The sequence below is a fragment of the Lupinus angustifolius genome, chromosome LG14 (assembly GCF_001865875.1).
Source record: "Lupinus angustifolius cultivar Tanjil chromosome LG14, LupAngTanjil_v1.0, whole genome shotgun sequence".
NCBI classification, from domain to species: domain Eukaryota; kingdom Viridiplantae; phylum Streptophyta; class Magnoliopsida; order Fabales; family Fabaceae; genus Lupinus; species Lupinus angustifolius.
In genome coordinates, this window is record NC_032022.1 from 15380304 (window position 1) to 15403145 (window position 22842).

The following is a 22842-nucleotide window of genomic DNA, read 5'->3' on the forward strand; positions in this document are numbered from 1 at the left end:
AAAATCTTAAAGATATTTACTGCACATTTATGCATTGGCAAAGCCATAGTCTTGCATATGTAGGATGAACAACCCATTGCAAAGCTTATATTTCATATTCCATACCTTTCTATTTATTGATGAGTATTAGTCTAATAATGACATTCATCTGTGTTCATACTCTGAGTTCATATGGCATCGATAGGATCACAAATAGCAAAGGTAACCTACGATTAACTGTGTATAACTTACCAAGACTTTGGTCTAATGTTGTAAGACCTCACTAGATACTGAAGTACCGTACTAGGTCAAAAGTTCGATTCCTTAGAGCGACACTTATTGAGAGGGACAAATAGGTACCCTAAAAGAGATTATTCCTTACCTATAGGGTGAGGGGATACCCTTGGCCTTGATTATACAAAAGAGAGTATAATCTACATACAAATATCATTTGCATGACAGAAATTGCCATGGCAAGAAACCCTTCTACAGTTTCTATTTTCCATAGAATACATAGGAGAGGTAGAGAAAGATACACGATTCTAATTGGGATTAAACCTACCTAACCCAACCCCTAGACTATTAATCAATAACAAAACTCATTCATATAAACAAAAATTAGCATAATCCAGTATGCATTCCTCCTGCAAAACCAGTTAAGAAACTAATCTACAAGTCTACAACAGAGTGAGTTCTTGTGTATTTTCCATAGACTGTTTAAGAATATATTCAGCTCGCCTCTTCTTATCATCTCTCTCGTCTTCTCGTCCAGCCAAATACGCCATTCTCAAAGCACGCTTATTCTGATGTTTACTATCCAATGACTCACCCATAAACTTCTTCACAGCTCTAAACTTAAAATGTACAGTAGGCCTCACAGCATGAACATCAATTTTCCCTTCCTCATCATAATCACATAAAACATCATCTTTCGATCTCTCAAATGCAGGTGCAAACACCTCCAACACAGAAACACCACCTTTCGCATCCACGGCTTCATCCGAAAGCTTACACAGCACTGCAACCGCTGGAGAAACCTCTTCATTACTCTCCTGCAATGAATTCTTATCAACAATCACTTCATGGCATTGTCCTTTTGAAGCATCTTCAGCAACAGTACTATTACTTTCTACTGAACCACTACTACAACTCAACAACCTCTTCTGCAAACTCAACAAAGATCTTTCGGCCTTCCTACGCTGCCTCGCCTGTTCGATCTTATCCGCTCTCGGATCAGAAACCCTCTCATTCCAAACAGGGGTGTGAATATAAGGATGAGGATCAGGCAAAGCAGGCAACCAATTAGGTACATGCTTAGAGACTTGTGTCTCACCCAATTGCGAAAAACTCGGTATGTTTCTCCGGTACCGATTAATCGGAAACCGTGGTATAGGTTCATCAAACGGAACCTCGTTATCAACTAAATTAACATAATTAACGAGCTCACTAACGATGCATTGTTGTGGTTGATTTGGAAACCCTAGAGGTGATTCCAAATCTTGTAACCCTAGGATCAAATCGAAGACGGTGCATTGTGATCTACCAGAGAGGTTAGCATAAAACTGTGCCGTTTTACCTAAGTCGAGAAGGTAACGGTTTGTGACGTCAGTGAAGGCATCGAGGGCGGAGTTGTTGACGGCGTGGAATCCGGCGGATTGGCAGAGCTGAGCCACCGCAAGGTCGGACATGGCTCGGCCGAAGTCATCGGATGCAGCTCTTTCTCCGTTGCTCATGATGTTAAATCAGGTTTCTGGAGAGTGTAAGAGTTTTATCAAAATACAATTATCTCACGTAATCCCGAATTTTATCGAAATGAATACATTGATAGTGTAAGAGTTTCGATGATATAATGATATTATGATAGTGAATACTAACCCTATTCTTATTATACCTTCGTATGCTTGTCTTTGTACACAAATTAAATCCCTAATGATAAAAGAATCCAGTGAAACTCAAAGGTAAAAATATTATGACTCTAGAAATAGTGGCTCAATTTTAATTAAACTGGAAATCGTCACTGAACTAATTCCAACACTAGAATAACAACATGCCGTAATAACATGAATTATATCAATATAGCAACCCTGTGGATTCTGAAGGAAGATTTTGCTGAGCTTATGAGAGTAGTAGCATTTGCTAGGACTTTTAATAGAATTAATGTGGATAATTTGGGATTGAAACAAAAGCAGTAGCATGCTTGATTCACCTTAAACATGTGAATGTTACCGGCTCGGAACATGATTGACTCAAGTGCGAAGATATCGGTGGGAAACAAAAAAAAAAGCAGGAGCATAACATGGCACGTGACCCTTTTGGGAGCAAATGGGTTGCCTAAGTCTAATAGTGTTGGTTAGGCTTGAATTGATGAGAATATGGCATGTGATTTGAGTGAGGAGAGTGGTCCTGTTGTGCTTGTTTCTTATTCAAGAAGTATAACCTATGATGTTGGAAAGAGAAGTCTTGTTTTATGACCCATCTGATTCTATCATATGCTTCTTCTTAATCCTAATAATTGTCTTCAAGCAATGAAATTGAGCTGCATATCTACTTATATTTGGAAGATGAGAAGCAGAAAATGAATTACTAAACATTTCATTGATATATACTTGTATTTAAATACTTATGTTAAAATTGTAATTCAAATAATGTATAACAAAGAATAAAAAACAGAAGTTTGAAATATAAGAATAGCATGTGAGATAATCAACCTAGCTGTTCATTGTGATTTGTGCTGTTCATTCTGGTACAATGCAATTTTTGTTGTTTTCATTCAACAAATTTCTCTCTTCAAATATGGATAATGCAATAATGCATGGTGCCATTATTTGTTAACTAACTGTAACGCCAATTTAGAATGCACGTGTAAGTAGGGTATAGTAGTGAAAGAAGGGACATTGTCCATTTCCTAATATCCAAGTTATTTTCTAGTAGATCTATGAGTTGGTTTGAATAAAAGATTTTGTTTGATATCATATAAAAACAAAATTCAATAATTGTACCAGAATATTATGTATGGATCACATTATAAGTGGGTAGCTATCATATGATGGTGGGGTTCCAATTTCTTCTGAAAATAAAACTTGGATGTTGGGTTCATTTGGATACTTAGTCTATTTTGGGTGGCAAGTAACTTAGGTTTCAATACAGAGCTAGGCTGGCAATAGCTGAACTTAATAAAGCTGGTCACTACTCATTACTAGACATTTTGCTTTCATATATGCTTCCTCATGGTTGGTGCAAATTGGATTTTGCTTCCACTTGGGAAATCCTTGGACACATTAAGGAACATATTGTTTGCATTTCATTTGTTTTCTGCTACCTTTTATTTAAATCTAATTAGATTCGTTCTGTTTATTAAGTGTGAAGTCACATATTAGATGTAAGAGATGTTTGAAAGAGTTTATAAGTAGAAAAGACTCATATAAACAATGCTTTACAATTTTGGTTCAAGACATGATGTCTCACTTAAGAAACACATCTTCTATTTCACTTGTGACTCTTTAATCTTCTCATATTTCGCTAACAATGGATGAAATTCTCCAGCGGTTGGAGACTCCCCGATTACATTCGGGTCCAACAAGCTTAATGTTGGGATTGGAGAGCCCATAGAAGACTTATAAGTAAAGGTTAAGCAAAAAAAACTATACAAGTGAATTTAACATATATATATATATATATATATAGGCTTAGGTTAATTACTTTAGGATACAAAACTTTTTCACCTATGTGTACATTTTACTATGCACTTAACTTAGATTTTTTATACTATCAATTATATTTTCTCACCTTTTTCGTTTAGGAATTAATCTCTTTCGGAGTGTGTGACTGTCTCTTCCAACAAGTGTCGCGCACAGAAATCGAGCCGTTGAACTTTTGATCATCCTGAGATCTAGCTGGACCTTACACACTAAACCAATACATTGTTGATGCACTAAGACTTAGATGAGACTATATAAAGATAATGCATTGGTAGAAATTCATAATGCACTGACTGAGTAGAGTTGTTCTTAACATTTGAGATGAATTAGTTGTGTTTATTACAGGAGAAAAAAGGATAAATACAATCTGAGGTCCCAAGATTGAAGCTAGCCAGAAACATTGTTCAGTTTCTTATGTTGTTCCCAACTGCATTGGCAGTGGCATAGCAGAATATAAAATAAGACTAAAATTACACCAAAAGAGCCTCTTATTATTTTTTCTATTCAGAAAAATGTAAAGAAGTTCCCTTTAACATTGAACAGCTTCCTTGGTCTCTCTTTCAACAATAATGCAGCAACATAGGCAAAAGCTACATCCACACATTTCATTTCTTTTCTTCTTCATCTAAACCAATGAATCATATAACACAATTATTTGATATCTTAGCTTATTTCCTTGAAACATAGATACAATAGAAGAGACACAAAAGGGTCACCTGGTTCCTCTGAAGCTTGTTTTCCATCAAGAGAACGCTTAAAGAAACTGAAGTGCTTCTTGATTTTAGGCTTTCTCTGCAGAGACTAATAAGTTTACATCAACACAATAACAAGCATAATGTGAAGGTGGTGGAAAAATTTAATAATAAAACTGAAGATATACCTTAGTTCTTGATGCAGATAAAGACTGAGAATAATCCAAAGCATTCTCCACTGCTCCATTCCCTGAGAAATTCTGTTTAATGAAAAAAAAAAAGTTGAATTGTTTAACCAACTAGCAAATAAAATTGTTCTAAGGAAAAAATAATGAAATTATAGAGACATGTTATGCCAATGACATTAATCAATTAACTATGTAACTTGCCTTGTGACAATTAAGAGCAGGGGAACTTGCAGTATCATCAAGAAGTGAAGGTTGTTGAATTGTACCATATTCTTTGACCCTCTTCTTCTTTTCAGTTTCTTTTGTATATTGAGAAGTAGAAGGATACCAATCTACACAATAGTGTGGAGGTCCAGAAGAAGCATCAGAAACCATGGACAAATCTTCTTCCTCCTCCATCATTGTTCCTTTTCCTACATAATCTACTATGCCACCTCTCTGGAAATGACTTTCAGAAATATAGGATTGGTCCAAGTAATGAGTCCAACCAGATTCACTACCACTATTGTATTGTGAACTTGATATATCCATTTCTTTCTATGAGAACTAAGATTATATTATTCTTTCTTATATAGGTTCTCAATATTGGTGTGATGATCAAGTAAGTGAAAGAGTATATATAGAGTGAGGTAGAGTTGCTTTTCAGTATAAGTAGAAGAGGCAAAACAGTAGAGAAAGGGGAAAATACAAAGCTGGTTTTTTTTTTTCACACCCATTTTTATACTATATATTTTATAATAAATGATGTTATAAAAAAGTGTGAAACTTGGCATTAGAAATGATCATTTTATGAGAAATGGTCCTCTAAACCTTTTCTTCCACACAATTTTTTTCACATTTTTTGGTTACATTTTCACATACTTTATAATAACTGGTCAGATATTTATCAATTGTTATACAGTAGGTGTATATAAAGGAAAAAAGAATATATAATGTAATGATAAATTACAATTCATTAAGAAACAAGAAGAGTCAGAAAGGGAGAGGGAAACAAACAAATGACACTAAAATTCTAAACTGCTTGTCCATTTGCTGACTCCTTTCACCTTCTTATTTTACTTTATGCGAATGAATCAATATTTGCCAGTTGGCTTTGTGTGCGTGTGTACTAGAGTGTCAGTTAGTGTGGACTACATTACATAGTGAGGGAGGACCGAGATCGCATGTTTCGAACGATATCTCACTCCATGTCGCAAGTCAATCATAATGCTAATTTTTATCACTTTTTGTTTTTTTAAATATTTTTCATTCACGTGATCAAGTGAATGTGATAGATCTATTATCTCAATTCATATCACATATGTTATGTCGCGCAAACGAAAACTTGACATATTAATTAAACTTTATTATTATTGTTATTTTTGTTTTATTATGATTTGCGTGAGAGAGAACTAATGGAACATGAGATGAGACATCATAACTCTATTTCATTACCATAGTCCCATGGTGATGTCCTTTCAAGTGTTGAAAGTTAATCTTAATTTGATGAAGTCCCTAGTAATGATAATTTAATGACTAGCATGGTGTTTCCATTAATGGTTAACATTCTGCTCCCTCTCCCATAGCTTTGTTTATCTCAAACAGTGTGTTTTGCAACAACCAACAAACACATTTCCTCAGCTGTTTATGTGGTCTGTCTTTTTTTTACAGCTTTGTCACAATCACAAACAATATTATATTTATATACCACTTGGACTTGGTAAAACTTTTCTGCTGCTAGTTTTCCTCATATATCATAATCACATCTAATTTTGAGGGTTATTTTTTTGTTACTTCCACTTTTTTAGTTGAAATTTGGGAGCTCAAAAAGTTCTCACATCACATGTGAAGATATGTAACTAAAGGGTTAAACACCACTTTTGGACCTAGACAGATCCATGTTTCATAAAGAGGAACCATGGTAAGCACCGAATTGAATGTAATGGCACAAAAGAAATTGTGCTTATAGGGAGAAAACTGTTGATTATTTTAGTACAATATTCTCTTAATGTTGTAAACTAAAAAACAAATCAAAATGTCATGTGCTCAAAACTTAGTTAATGCTTATATGCTATGCAGGCATGGATTCAGATTTTATTTGGCCAGGACTGATTCATGCTTTGGTTGACTCACATCTCCTCCAAGATTTTTCTTTTACAACATCCTCCTCTATGAGAAAAAAAATACATTGAATTCATACTAATCAAAGTTGGGAAATTCAAAATTAATTTTCCTCCTTAGTATTATACAAAATGGATAGCTGTCCACAAATTGAGAAGTAAACAATCATAAGGTTAAATTCAAAAATGTTTTTACTATATATGGTAAGATTTTAATATATATCTTTCTATGAATATAACACTCAATTTTGTCAAAAAAAAATGATGAAATACAAAGTTTATCTAATTTCTCACTAGAATTATTAATCTTACATTAGGTTGATATCCATTTTCTCACTTAAACTCTATTTTACTCTTCTCACTTAATAAATCATAATTTCAAGACACTAAAAACATTAATTCAACTTTATAAATTAGACTTTTAACAGTCAAAAAAATAAGAATTCAGTAGTTAATTTATCCCATCAATTAGTAAGAATTCTCATTACTCACGATGTTATCCCATAGTTTATGTCACTCCATATGTCGTAAACTTGTGATTGGTCAGAAAAATATTTAATAATTAAATTTTAACTTAAATATATTTTTTCTGACCAATCACAAATCCATAACACATAGAGTGATACAAACTGTGAGATGGAAGAACTATACTCCTACCTAACTTGATTGGACTATGGTCCACCGTCCAAGTATTATTCTGCTAGGAATACTAATACATGCTTTGGTGCACTCACATCTCTCACATGTTTTTTTTTTCCAAGTAGATAAAATATTTACATTACAAATTATATTTTAGATGATATTCCTCTTCTACTTAATCCTGTGACCTTACACTCTCCCCACATAAGGTGGGTACATAATCATTTGGTAACAGCATATCAAAAAACAAAGGGAGACCTAGTACAATTAAATAATAATATTTGCACCTATATGTAATATAAGTGTATAACTGCATATATCTAGAACTATCATTAACCAAGTAATAACACTAGTACTGAGGTTGCTTAGTAAAGATTTCTGATGCATCAAATTAAATGCAGAAAGTGAAACACTGAACCTATAGGGAAACGGTACATAAAATATACACCATGAACATCCAAGAGAAGAGTACAATAAGCAAAACTGATAGAAAATCCATATGGTACTTATAACGCACCTAGGACCCAATATAATAGCTTAGCTCATGCTATATCTGTGATTTTGTCCCGAGAAAATAATGTGACATTTGGGTATCACTATGCTTGGAATCTGTCACCATATGCCAAATATCTATCTGGCTTTACTATACTATGCAATTCACGGGTAAAATGGAAACACATCAAACAGTAAAAAAGTTACAAGTTAAAAACCAATCCGTCGGTTGACGTGGGATACGTGGTAATATCGTAACAAGGATCATCTCCGATAATAGAAAGAAAAAAGAAAAACAACTGTTTGTTTCTCGTCATATTTATAATAACAAAAATATCAATTTATGATAAATAAAAAGATAAAAGATTAGTTATTTGATATGTGGTTCTCTTTGGTACGAGTGTGAGTATGTAGTATGCAGTACGTTACTCTGTCGAATATTGTTACGTTATGAGTATATTCAGTAGGATAGGGTTTCTGTAGCTATTTACATAGTCGTTTATAGTTTTGTTTCTTGTAGGTTTGAATCAACATTTGTTTTAGGAGAAATAACCAAGGACACTAGTTTTTCTTGTTTGTTGTAACTCATTCATATAAGTAAGTGTATATGTAAGTGTATATTATTAATTATTATTCTTTTCTTTTATTTAAATTATAGGTAAAATTCGGTTCCTTCTTTAAAGGGAACCAGTTCACAAAAGAAACATGAATCAGTACGAGAGAACCAATTTACGGTTCACTACCAAAATGAAAAAATTGTATTTCAATTGATAAAAATATTATTACATATTGTCTTTTATTTATTATTTTGTAACATTTATCTCTGATCAATATAAATAATTCCCACTTGTAATATGAATACCTTTCTACTATATTTCTTTTGGATTTAGTGATGAATAATGAAATTAGGGGTAGTCAATGACCCTAGCTCATTACAAGAAGCCAGTGAATGGTTGGGTCAGTTGACAATGAAATGTGACTTTATGTGAAGATTGTGGGGCCACTATATGATTTCCTCAGACTCCAATGGGTCCCTCCCATATAATAGAATGTGTCCTTTTGTAGTTTTCTTAATACTTTTGTCGACTTATCAAATTCAACCATATCTGTCTCTAGTACTCTACTAAACCAATGTTTAATCTGAAAAACAATATATAAAGGTAAAGATTAAGAATAAAGAAAGACAAATAAATAAACCCATGTAGATGAACAGTTCAATTCAGAAGTTAGGACAACATATAAGACATAAGTTAATTCTAATAAGGTACCAGGAGTACTATTTGAGTACTTATTATTATAGAAAATGACGCTAAATAATACCATGAGGGGAAACCTTTTCGGTCCTGGACCTGATCTTGTTTCATTTTTTTGTCTCGATCTAATAAAAAATTGATACTTAATTTAAAAGAAAATTTCTAAAAACATAAAATAATATTACTCGGAGAAAGTTCATTAACAAGTGACATGAAAACACATTCATTTTAGGACATGTCATTCAGGTTCGATTCTTATACACTAGTAGAGTCACTGTTTCAACAACATGAGCTTTTCCAATTGCACGAGTTTGCTACTACTATGGTCATTTTTTAATGCCAAGGTCAAAGACACACGATTGCAAGCAACAGTGCCAAACCAACAATATATTGGAAACTATTGCAATAGATTCTATACCCTTTTCTACTATTAATTAATTTTATTTCCCTTTCACACCCGAGACAAATAATCTAGTCCATATCACATTGATACATGCATGCCAAATCTCTAGCTTCAATCTCCTTCTACAGAAACAATACATTTTAAATTTCATTACTTAATATGTATACGTGTATGTGTATATATATATATTGTGGCATGCATAAAATGTGACAAAAAACATTTATTAAACACTCACTGTTTCTTTGATATCTTCGATTCTGTGGCATAAATTAAGCGACAAAATGACACCTGAAACTTCAGAAGTGGTAAAATGCAAAATTTAATTGCCAACTACCCTATGGACCTAATGCAGCACGTGATTTTAAATCATGAGGATGTGGTTTTATTACTTGTTTCATCCCACATCACTGTATTTTTCTCCTCTGACAATCTCAATCAATTTTCATTTTGTCACATTTTAATTGGACACGTTGTGATATGAAATCGTTTAAAAATAAAAATAAAAATTTCTACATTTTTTTTTCTACTTCCATCCACTTTAGATAAGAAAGAAATAAAGAGAACCGAATCAGCCTTAAACAGCAATGAAGTAATCCAAGTATTGATGCACTTAGTTTGCCTAAAAGAAAAGGCTTAAATACCAACCAGTCCCAGCATAATATAATAATAATAATTCATAGATAAGTTCGTATGAATATTATTAGATGTGCTTTGCGTATTAAAAGGTTGGTAATACTCACTTTGAAAATTATATAAAAGAGACTTGTATACAATTGTCATTTGTGACACTCTTCCACAACATAAAAACATATTTTATTGACCAAATCTTCTTACACAACAAAAAAGTAACAGACATCATTTATAAATCAATTATTAATAAACAAATTTATGACATATATTACTTCTTTTATTATAATGTAAGAGAATATATTATTTCTCATCTCTTGTCCACTACTTTTTTTGTCTTACTTATGAAATAATTAGAACTTAGAAGATCCAAGATCAACAACAAGTAATCTATTTTATTATATTTCAATATCAACAACAATTGAACAATTCTTAATCAATATCAACAACAGCTGCATAACATTTAATGAGATTCATGTACCTTCAAACATTGTAAAGTAATACTAAATTATGGAAACTCTTTTCTTTATTTCACAGCTCAGAGGGAATCAAAAGAAGAAAAAAGTATTTCAAGTTGTCTATTTCCCTATAGTAATTTTGTTTAAGAATCTTGAACAACAATTATGGCGTTATTAAGATAGAGGTAGAAGTTCAAGTTCCAAAAAAATGAAAAAGAAAATAGAAAGAAGCGGCGATCCAGTTACAACTGAGCATGTTTTCCGGATAAATGCCCCCATGTGATTATTTAGGGACAAAGATCACCAATCTCAAATGATATCTTATTCTCTGTCCCACCCAATCATGTATTAACATGTAGATAAAATAAATTTTTTAACTACTTATGATATAAGATAGGACACCGTTTGAAACAGATGATCCTCATCAATTATTTAGATATCGATTCTATTTCATATTTCACACTTTCATACCATGTGATGTTCCATATCACCTTACCCCACAATTTTGATATCCTTATGATGACCCTTAAGCCAATACCCATTTCTTACTACCACTTGGATTTCAGCAATGCATTTATGTACTTGCCATATCATGGGTAACTGTCATCAATCCCACACAAACTACTGTCTCATTCCCACAATCTTGTGCCTAATATGAGTCCTGTTCAATGTTAATAGGTTCACATTTTGAGAATTATTTATCGAAATAAATTTGTGTACCTCTACTATGAGGAATCTTACTTAGGAGAGTCTTATGGAGTGGAGACATTATTGATTTAAATATCTAATAATTAATACTAATACTTGTGAAGAAATACCCAGTCAAATGCTTGAAACAATTTGATTTGCATAAAGTTATTTATTGTAAAATTTATACATTTAGACAAGTTCTTTCCTTTTGTTTTTTCATGCATAAAATGGACAAGCATAAAAGATAGTGACATGTTATTATTATCAAAAGAATAAGTTTAACTTGCTAAACTAAAACTAGGACATGGTTAGTTGCTATATGTTAACAAAAGAAACCACAAACAAGGACAAAAAAAACAAAACATTATTAGTGTCAACTTTATCAAAAATGAACCAAAAGAAGAAGAAAAAGGGTTTAACGTAAATATTTTGCTAGAAAGGCTAAAGCTATAAACAAGTATACAACTTGGTCGAAGTTGTTCTGGAGACTAAGGTTCTCAATATGATGAAAGAGACAATTGGTAATAACATGCTCTAAAGAATATGACAAGGTGGTACCAGAAGATGGTATGCAGAAAAACCAAACAAAAAACATTGGTCGAATCATGAATTACACTACAGAAAGCATATTATAAGGTTTTATCTTAACATCAATTGTCAATAAGAGGAGTAGCCGAACATGCATTTAACCCACAAGAAAAAGTCAATCTCATGTCCTCTCTCAAAAATACATAAATATCCATCCTATTATAATTTTCTTCAATCCATTGAACAGATAAATTTAGCTGTGACACAAAAAAGATGTAACAAGACAATTCTCTTCCACAAATATAACAAGGTAACATTAACAATATAGTCAAATAAAAATGGTTCTCGTATTCAAACATTACTTCCAATCAAAACAAAGTAAAACAATGTTATCAGCTACAGCATGTGTTGACAAAGATGATGAATTGGCTTTAAAGTGCTGGGAAAAGCTCATCGAGTCTGCAGGGTAAGGCATAGAATTCATTGTTCCGAACATCGGCGTTATATAAGGTGAACTTCTCCCACCACTGCAAACCACTATCATTCTTTGTTGCATCATCTTCACGGGAGAGTGTGAGATCCAAAATGAAAGCAACCAATGCAGCCACTGTTGTATGTGACATGCATAACACAGTCACGATATCATTAAGCTGCAAATCCATTGAAATAACAATTAGATCACAAAAGACTGTAATGTATAGTTATACAACAAGTGAATTTCAATGATGAGTTTTATGTTAAGATATCTTACCCATCTAGGACTTGTTGATTCATGCTTAACATGATAATATTCTGAGAAATATTGTGGTATAGAGATGCCGAGGAAGAATGAGAAGCCCAACACGAACTTCGTTCTGAAATTGTTAAGGTTACAGAACTGGAGAAAACCAAGACCAGCAGAAGCTACATATCCCAAGTTACAAAACTGTTGTCAAGTTCTATATGTAGACATAGCTAGAAAACTCACAAACACAACTAGTTAGAGAGAACTTACACACATAGCCAAAGAATACACAGTACAATGCTGCTATGATTGGCAAAGGCACAGAAGCGAAAAGCGCTCCGAATTTTCCTGGTTAAGGTTAAGTGTACAACATAAGATATCATTCATTCATTGAAGAAAACAATATAACATAAGGTAAAACTTCAAAATTTACAATGATTAACAAAGCCAAATACAGAAAATTATTGATCTATTATCATACCAAATACAGAGAAGAAAATCATAAAGCCAGCTGATATTTGGATGACTCTTCGACTTCCCACTCTTGTCAATGCTAATAAACCAGCATTTTCCCTGAAATAAGACCAAAGGATAATGCAAAAAATACACCATGATCTTTGAAACAGAGGAGCTCCTAATTGGTCATGGGACCTCTACCATATTATTCAAGAAAAGTACTTCAGAATTGAGGTAAACTTACACTGATGCTGTACTTCCAGTTACAGAACCAAACATGCCATTGAGAAAAGTAGCTACTCCCTAAAATGACAGAAATTAAAATCAAATTTAAGTTTCTTGTCCATGAGTCCAGAGAGAAATTAAAAACTCGGTGAATCTTACCATCCAACCAGTTCCGCGACTGATAATAGAAGGCGGCACTGGTGTTGCACTTCCATATCTTGCCGCAGCGTAAAATGTACCAGTTGACTGCATGTATATAAAAAATGTAAACTTATAATCAAATATAATATGGGGAACTAGATGGATTTTGAACTGTTTTTTTAATTTACAAGGTTTATATTCGGAAATAGGAAAGACTAGTATAGCTGCATAATCATTGAAACATTTACATACCTCAAAAAGAGAAACAAAAGAAGCGGCCATCATAGCGAAAGCTTCCCCAGAATTGAAGGTAGGACTCCCCCATTGAAATGGATAAGGAAGATATACCCTGTATAAGTGCAAAAAAAAGTAGGAAAATGTAAACTCTAGGCCAAACTGCTTAAATTAGTATGGTATAGTTCTTTACACTCTAAAGCTTTTCGATTCCCTTATGTCAAAACCCACAAACCATATACTCCTTCGAAAAATGAAGCTCGGTAGAGAGAATAAGCCTTGATCTTACCATGGAGCTCCACTAATGAGTCCAGCACGATCGGTGCGGCAACTAGTTTGAGTACTTTCTGGTGTGTGGTTATATGCAGTGCTAGAAGTTAAAACCTCTGCAAATAACCATACACTTGCAACAGAAAACAGCATTGCATATCGGTCAAATATAGGCCTCGTCGTGAATGTATAGCGATTTAGATACTGCAGAAGACCAATTTGGACTAAACTTTAAGGAAAATTGGATTTAAGCTTTCCATGTATTATTTTTCAAAGCTAGAGCAAGATTAAGTACTTGCCAGTGAGATGAAGACCATAACAATCAATGCTGGAAGACCAATTTCAATACATTTTGCCATCTGCAATAATGAGTGGTCAGAATAGAGGGGTGAAAGACATAAAATCGTAATGCCGAGGCCTAAATTTAATGAACAAGAGCACAAAATTGATCTGAATGAATAGTTGGAAGTAACAGAATTATTTACCATCGGGAAACCAAGACGATAGAGGCCAAGTCCAGTGAAAGTTACATATGGGACTAAACTAAGTGGGCTAAAGAACCTAAAGCATCAGAGAAAGAAGAAGTTAATGAAATCAATTTTGTTACATATACAACATTGGTGATAAAAACTCACATATATATACACTCACTTTCACACAAATCAAGCATAATGTTGTCTTAAAAAAACTTTACTCAGATGTTGCCTATGAATATTATTAAAGAAACAATTCTCAACTGTTAAAGAAAAGCGTTTCTTAATGAATTGTACAGAAAATGCAATCATTCTTTAGACTATTTGTACATCAAGTTTTGAACATAGTATACATCTATATCTTCTTCTTCTTCTTCTTCTTCTTCTTCTTCATATACACATGTTTAGAAATAAATCTACATGCACTTACTAACCTGGTAGCATTCCTCCAAAAGCCAAAAAATCCCATAATCATCTGGAAACATGAACTTATAATCAAGGCACCTTGTATCCCTCTAATTGTCACTGTGAACCTCTGAGAAAGTAGACCAAGTCAGCAAAACAAGAACAGTAATTAGTAAAACAAAAGGTAAGACCCGAAAACAGAAAAATATAATAGCATATTTACCTCATAAGGATCTGTATATGCACTATATCTGCTAGCTTGGACAATTGAAATTGTGGGTATTATGTAACTGTATGAACCAACCACTACAGTTGGAAGTCTGGTTCCAAACCAAGATTGAAGTAATGTGCTTAGTCCAGAAACAAACAATAAGCTTTGTATCATGTTAGCCTTCTCAGCCTACATTTAATTCAAGAATTTAGCATATTCTTCATACTATTATAAAATTTGCATTATAAGGAAAATGCAAGAAAGGGCTTACATTGCCTCCACCCATTTGAGGAACAATTATAGTTGGAATAAGAACTGTCATTCCAAGAGTAAGAATGTAATGCTGGAACCCTAATGCCACAGCTTCAGCTGCATTATGGTAACATGGTCAATTAAGTAATCAAAACAATAAAGTTGATTCCAAACCAAAGATTTATATATTTGGATTCTTAAAAAGTGTTGTTGGTTAGATAAAACACTTTCAAAAAGGAAGCATCAGCAGCTGAAACATAATATCATAAAAAACTGAATGTTTTGGTCATACATGGCAAGACATGCATAAAAATAACAACACATAAATATGAACACATTTATGGTGCAAAGTTACAATAGATACATGTATGCCACTATCTCACATGGGACTCGACAATTCTTGAAAATATAGGCATAAAACAAAGCTATCAAGCAGAATCGACAACAACAGTTAATCGATTAGTGTTCACATTGTAATTGACACGTTTTACACATTTAACATGTTAAAATTATTTTACATCATGTGATTATTAGTTTGTTAGGAGAATTAGTTAAAGTTAGTTTTCCACTTAGTTAATTTTCTAATTTTACAAGACAATGTGCTTCAATATATACAACACGTATAGTCTTCTTTGTAAGTCAATCAATTTTAATAAATCAATGAGAATGAGTTGTATTTTCATTTCATAATATTCAGGATATCTATATAAATATGTATACAAACTAAAAATAAATCATAATACATAATACATTTATAATTGCAATTTAAAAAATCCAAACTAAAAATATAGGAAACAAAGATAAAGATATGAGAAATGTATATAACACAAGATATGTTAAATCATTGAAGTGATAGATAGGATAAAACAATCATTTTGATAAAGAAAATACGCACGCCATGGAGGAGCACTGTTAATGCAATACTGAACCCCAGGCAATTGTTCTTTCACTGGGTGTGTTTGAACCTCCTTGGCTTGTTGACATTTTTTGTTGTCTCCATTACTTTCACTTTGAGCCATCTATTACATGCAGAAAAACAAAATGTTGATTAAGTGAAAATGAAAATGGTTATTCACTTTTATCTTTAAAAAATGAAACTTTAATTCATTTATGCTATAATGACTAAAATTTCGAATTTTTTCGTTCAGTTACAAAACTGGAATTATAGACAATTAATCACCCAAATTAAACGGTCAAAACTTAGAAGAATTTCAAATTTTGTAGCTAAGACAAGTTTCTACTTTCTACGTCGAAACTTATTTATGTTAGTGCTATACACATACCTGAATGAAAATTTAAACATACAATAATAACTACTACATGCGCCATAATCCCATTTGTTTAGTATTGACTCAATAGTATTTAGTACTTCGCTGTAGTGTATATACTGTTTTTCGTTACTTATTTCCATGGTCTATCATTTTTTGTGAAGTTTCATTTGGGTATAATAAAGGGAAAATATTTAAGTTGGTTTTGTTGGACAATGAATGAAAAGGAGAGATTCATAAGGTTTTCCTTTCATTATTTCAAAAATCTACTTATAAACATTTCTAAAATAAGTGAGATTCATACTCATTGACTGTGATATTTTCACATGTTAGTGTAGGATCAGCTTATCGGATATTGTCGTGATTAAGAGAATTTCTCAAAAAATCACCTTTATTTGAGTCATATAAATTACTTATGTAATGACTAAGTCTTTAAAAAATGTTGGAAGAGTTATAACCTGTATGATGTCTGATTAATAATATTTTTTAGGAGTTCAATGGGAGATGATTACCTGTTTTCAATTGTGTCTCATTTTCCGTCTTAAGCAAATTAGATACGGACACGTAAATAAAAAAATTAAAAGTCAAAATAATAAAAAATAGTAATTTGATTGCATTGAGATATGGAGTGAAACACCATCTGGGATTGGTGATCTCAATCCGACACATACTCAAAATATTAGTTTTTTTTTTACATTTCCATCATATCATATATTATATATTTATATTCATTTTATTTATTTAAGAGACAATAACATTTTTTTGGTATAATCAAATATGCCCCTCATGTCAATAATAATTAATATATAAATGATAATAATAATATACTAATAGTATGAAAAAATATATTATCCGTTCATATATGTAAAACTTATTTTTATATAAAAAAAAGTTGATTTTCATTATTTTATTTACAAACAAGTTTAGTTGCAAGTATGAAATTGACACTTTTTGGTATATAAAATTGACACTTTTTGGTATATAAAATTGACACTTTAACCAAAGTGGTCACGAGAACATAAATATAAAAGAAAAATCAACCAATTTTATTTTTATTTACTCTTACAATCTTTCCTATATATTTAAAACAAAAAACTGGACTCAAACCTCTCCAAAGCCCAACCCAAACAACCACCCTTTATTCCTTAGAAAACAAAACGAAGAAAAAAGATAACAATAACAGAACAAGGAAAGGAAACAAAACACAAAGACCTACGTAATATAGACGGATTTGGTTGGTGAGCTTGGTGTGGATGGTAGTAGTATGAAGAATGTATTGTGTATGGTTGTTTCTTGAATTTGGTTTTGGGAGGAAATGAAAATTGGCTGAATTTGATTCTTGTGTTAATGGTGAATGTGAAAATAAGTTGATATGATTCAGTTTTGGTGTAAGTGGTAGTAGGTGTTTCTGACTAACCCGAACTCAATCTGAATTTAATAGGAAAAACTCATTTTTAATAAATACATGTTTTTTCCAATACATTAAATGACGAAAAAGGTTCGTTTAAATAATAAGAGATATGTTGAATACGAGATCGGATTTCCTGGAACTAGACAGGTAAGGATGGTAGCCAATTTTTTATCCCCACCATGTTTGGGTTCTAGTATGGGATTTAGGGTTCGTGGTTGGGTAGGCACAAACTCAACCTTTATTTGCCTCATTGTCATCCATACATTAAAGTTTGAAGTGTTTTGCATCAGTTTAATATAGACATGTCAAAACAACTATCTGAATGAGTTTGGGCTAACCCACTTTTGATTTGAGCTAAAAAGTTTGATTATATTTTATTTTTCTCAAATTAAAGTTCAAACCGGTCTAAAGTAGACTACGAGTTGTAGCGGGCCGGGCCGGATAATATTTTATTGTGTTGTACAGAAAAGGTGAATGAAGGATACGAGGTGAAGAATTAGAGAAACCCTTTGAATGATTATATGTGCTAGCTGAAGCATTGGATTTATTTGAGCTTATAGTGGCAGGGGGAAAATACTAACCTGAGACCCTTCTTTTGCCCCATGGTCCATCAGCTAAATTGTCTTTGGTGCATAGTTATTCAAATTCTTCACTTTTATTTATGCTTCTAGAAAAAAAGGTTTTTCACTTTTGTCTTGGAACTTGTTTCTATTAAATGCTTCTCAAGTTGTTAGATGTGGCAGAACCATGTGGACCATGTCCATTCTAATAAGGCCTAATCCTTTTCCTCTTACATTGTGAAAATGAATAGGTTGTGCAAGTATTCGGCTTCTTAACCAACAAGGATTCCTAGGATAATAAAAAAAATTAAATGTTCAATTTTTAGTAGCAATATTTGTTGAAATGAGTAATTACACATAAAAAAATGATTAGTTTTTTACTAAAAAAATGTGAGACTATAATTTCGAAATTTCCATTGATCTTTCTTATGGTCATGTGACTATTTAGTTGTGATGTACCACGCTGAAGTCCACGTTCTCTAACTCTTAAATGTTTAGAATTAGAAAAACAAGGGGAAATTCAAAGGGTGAGATACTTAATGGATAGGTAAGAAATATGAATGACAAATCAGAATAGTTAAGTGGATATCCTTATCATATCTACAACTTATTAAAGCTTTTATATTGGCCTGAACTCGAAAGGTAAGTCCCACTTCAACCCATATTTATTATGGTTCGGTAAGTGGCGGATCTTGACCATAATTTTAGAGGGGGTAGTATTATGATTTATACATAAATAACATATGAAATCATTAGAATATATATAATTTTTTAATATAAAAATGAGTTTTTTTCTCATGTTTAAATTCCCAGGAAACATGATAGAAAATTTAACATAACAAATCTACAAAGAAATTCCAAATATTTTAAGCACAAATAAGTTCATTATCTCTTATAAACATTATATATATTCTAAACTCAGAAGAATCAAAATTTGAGCATAAAGTTAGTTTTTCTATCATTTCAAATAGAGAATCAAAATAATGTATGCTTGAGATTGATAAAAATAAATTTTTAAGAGAAAATATACAAAGATAACGATAATGAAATTAAGAATATCATACATAGCAATGGAATAACCCAACTAAAATTAATTAATCAAAAAATAGTTTACTAACAAAGAATAACAACGTCCATGAATAAAATTTGATGCAAGAAACAAACAAATCATAAGTAATCATGTCATGACTCATAGGCATATGATAATGTGTCATGGAAAAAACAATTGAAGAAAATTGATTTATAAAGAGTAAATATGACGTTTTTAAGGTGAAAAAATAAATGAGTTTGAGTTGGAGAGTTATCTGAAGGGACATCAGCGATAAGAGAGGAGAACATGTCATTTGATACTAAAGAGAGTGAAACTTCATAGAGGGTGAGAGCTTTGAAGAGAATATTGAATTTTTTTGTCCAAAAGTCGTGTAGAAGTATTATTCTTTGAGAGAAAAATATATGCACTGACAATGTATGACTTTTATATTTTGTCATTTCATCACCTACCATTCATATCCAATCTTTATTAACTCTTTAAAAATTAATCTAAATGAATGATATAATAAATGTGTATAAATCTTTACACTAACAATAGATAAATATTACACTCTCATCCTTAAATTTTGTTGTTGAATTTTAAAATATACCAAAAATAATATCTCTAATAAAATTTTTAAATATTTGAGGGGGGTAACTGCCCCCACCTGTCTAGAGAAGATCCTCCCCTGGTTCGGTTAGATCAAGCTAAAAATTTCAGTTTAAGGAAAACGTTTGGAAATAAATATCGAGGCTCAACACATTTTCAAGCTTTGTAGGACTAAATTTAAAAAGTTAAGTGGATTTTTTTGGGTACTATGAAGAGTATTTTTTTTGCCTTTTTTGAGTAAGGAATTAATCTAATTTGGGGTTCGTGATTGACCCTCCCAAAAAACTCTGGACGTTTGATATATGTTGTTGGTTTTAATTTTAAGTTTAACTTTTTTTTAATTTTTTTTTTAATTTCAAAGAAGTCTAAAAAAAGAATGTTCAGATACAGGTAAAAACTATGATTTTCACCAATATCATTACTTCTTTTTTTTATTTGAGATAGAGTATGCAAATTTGGAAAAAAATTCTTACCCAGACTCAAATATAAAAAATAAGAGTTTAATACTTATGTATTTATAGTGTTAGAGCTTTTTAAACTATTAGCACGGCAATTATATTTTGTGCGTTAATTATTATTGATTATTAGATAGAAATAATACAAATGAATTATAAATAATGTATTACATATTTATAAATTTATACACTGTTATTATATTAATATTTAAAAGAATGTTTGGATTATCAATCCAATGAAGGGATAGAAGATGAAGAGAAAAGGAAGATAATGAATAATACCTCAATATTATTGAAATGATAGAATGATTTTGACAATTCCAATAATTAACCATCTAATCCTTATATACATGATTAGAATGAAAATTATCCTAACTAATTCTCTAACTAACTATTTTAGTTGTTGAACATGTTAAATACGCCAATTACGTTGATAACTTGTGAAACTAAGTAATATAAAAAATATTTGATGATGGATACTAAATTTCATGCCTTGACCACGATCTAATGCATGCCTATGCACCTTGGTTAGACTGGCACGATCATGGCTTGATCATTCCTAGGTGCATCAGTCATATTGTCACGACCATGGCTTGATGTGTGGTCAGGCGTGTCGGTCAGGTTGTTTTAGTCATAGCTGGATGTGTGACCAGACATGTCGTCAGCGTGTCTTAATCATGGCTTGATGTGTGGCCAAATGTTTCAGTCAGATTGTCCCGGTCATGCGCCTAGTCTCCTTGGTCATGGTTGCCCATCTTGGCTCGGTCACAAATCTGATTTCCTGGTCATGGTTGGTCATGAGCTTGGTCTCCTCGGTCATGGTTGGTCATCTTGGCTCGGTCACAAATCTAATTTTCTCGGTCATGGATGACCATCTTGGCTCGGTCATGGATGGCCATCTTGGCTCGGTCATAGATGGCCATCTTGGCTCGGTCATAGGTTAGGCCTCTTGATCATGGTTGACCATCTTGGCTTTATCACAAATCTGATTTCTTCAACCATGGTTGGCCATCTTGGCTCGGCTATGAGCTTGGTCTTCTCGGTCATGATTGGTCATCTTGGCTCAGTCATAGGCATACTTCTTAGCTTGACTTAGCTTGTGCATAGATGAATTTGAGCTTCCTTCTTTGATAGTGTTGAACTCAAAAAATAATTAACATATGTTTATAAAGAATGTTAGATGATTCATTTAATTTTCTTATTTTCACCACAAAAAATAAATTTCATGACCTAATTTGTCATTAATGATATATGGGAAAATGTCTTAATGGTCTCTTTTCATTTAAAAGTCACAATAACTTATTTTTTGGATACAAAGTTAGTTTAAATTTAGTTACATTTTTTAGAGTCGGACTTGAGTGTAAATGTGCTTATAATAAATAAATAAGAGTGAGACGAAGCCCAAAATTATAATAAATAAATAAATTATTTTTATTAAAAAATAGTTTAATTTGTGCAATATAAATTAATTTAATTATAATCGTACAAATATGTATAAATTTTATTTATAAAATGGTAAATTTAGAGTTATGAATGAAGAAATTAAGAGTGAGACGAGACTAGAAATATAGTTGAGTAAAGAATGAAGAGTAAACAATTGATATTTTCTCAAGCTATAAAACTAAGTTATTTTAGTGTTTTGTACTTAGGTTTAATAGGTCTATGGGTTAGTTCGATTCTAATCAGAGCAAAAGACATGCTGGAATCAAACTAACCCTCACGAGGTCTTAAATTTTTTGGGATGATCTTGTTAGTTGTACCAACTCAAAATATATGTTGGATTTATTCGACAAAACTAGCTTATAATTATGAGTTTGTTATTGTAAGCTAGAATGTAGTTAGAAATTTGTACTTCTAATAACCTGTTAAATAGAGATGTTCTATAAACTCAACTTTAGAGCTAGGTGAAATTTAAAGCATGTCTAGAAAGGATGTGCAATAATTTTATTATTTATTTGTTAATTAATGTTTATCAATTAGAATAATTAAATGCACATATAATTAAAAACCAAAAATTTCAGTCATTTGTTTTAATATTTTAATTATTGGACATGCACTGTTCTATTTATAAATAGTCTTATATAAGTGAGGATAAAGAAATAAAAAAATAGTTCATAATAACTGATGTAATTTCTTAAAGTATTGAGAGGTAAAATTGATATACAAATTATTGAAAATTATTTTATTTTCTAAACAATATTTTATTAAAAACTAGTTTTGAAATGCTATAATTTTTTTAAAAGGAAACTAACTCCTTTGATTTTTGTTTATGGAAATGTTGTAGTAACTTAGTAATTAAGTCTAAAAACTAAAAAAAAAAAGTTATATAGAGATATATATGCGACATGTTATATTTAAAAGTAAATCTATTT

The 22842-nt window shown here is 31.7% G+C and overlaps 3 protein-coding genes across 4 annotated transcripts; all 3 read right to left on the reverse strand.

Moving 5' to 3' along the window:
- LOC109326494 (transcription initiation factor TFIID subunit 8-like) lies at positions 454-1739 on the reverse strand. The gene has a single exon (XM_019559193.1). It carries the CDS (start codon positions 1710-1712, stop codon positions 657-659), a length of 1056 nt encoding a protein of 351 aa, XP_019414738.1. The 5' UTR covers positions 1713-1739; the 3' UTR covers positions 454-656.
- Positions 4008-5273, reverse strand: LOC109326241. 2 transcript variants are annotated; one of them, XM_019558943.1, is made up of 4 exons: positions 4759-5273; positions 4558-4629; positions 4394-4478; positions 4008-4302 (listed from the first exon to the last, which is right to left on the reverse strand). In XM_019558943.1, exons 1-4 carry the CDS (start codon positions 5086-5088, stop codon positions 4283-4285), a joined length of 507 nt encoding a protein of 168 aa, XP_019414488.1. In that variant the 5' UTR covers positions 5089-5273; the 3' UTR covers positions 4008-4282. The 2 variants fall into 2 exon arrangements, with proteins under 2 accessions (XP_019414488.1, XP_019414489.1); XM_019558944.1 differs by having other exon boundaries at positions 4394-4469; positions 4759-5271.
- Positions 11962-16173, reverse strand: LOC109326499 (putative nucleobase-ascorbate transporter 10). The gene is made up of 14 exons (XM_019559196.1): positions 16033-16173; positions 15157-15254; positions 14898-15074; positions 14704-14804; positions 14282-14357; positions 14096-14155; positions 13816-14000; positions 13545-13641; positions 13311-13397; positions 13171-13229; positions 12952-13043; positions 12741-12818; positions 12498-12649; positions 11962-12396 (listed from the first exon to the last, which is right to left on the reverse strand). Exons 1-14 carry the CDS (start codon positions 16154-16156, stop codon positions 12178-12180), a joined length of 1605 nt encoding a protein of 534 aa, XP_019414741.1. The 5' UTR covers positions 16157-16173; the 3' UTR covers positions 11962-12177.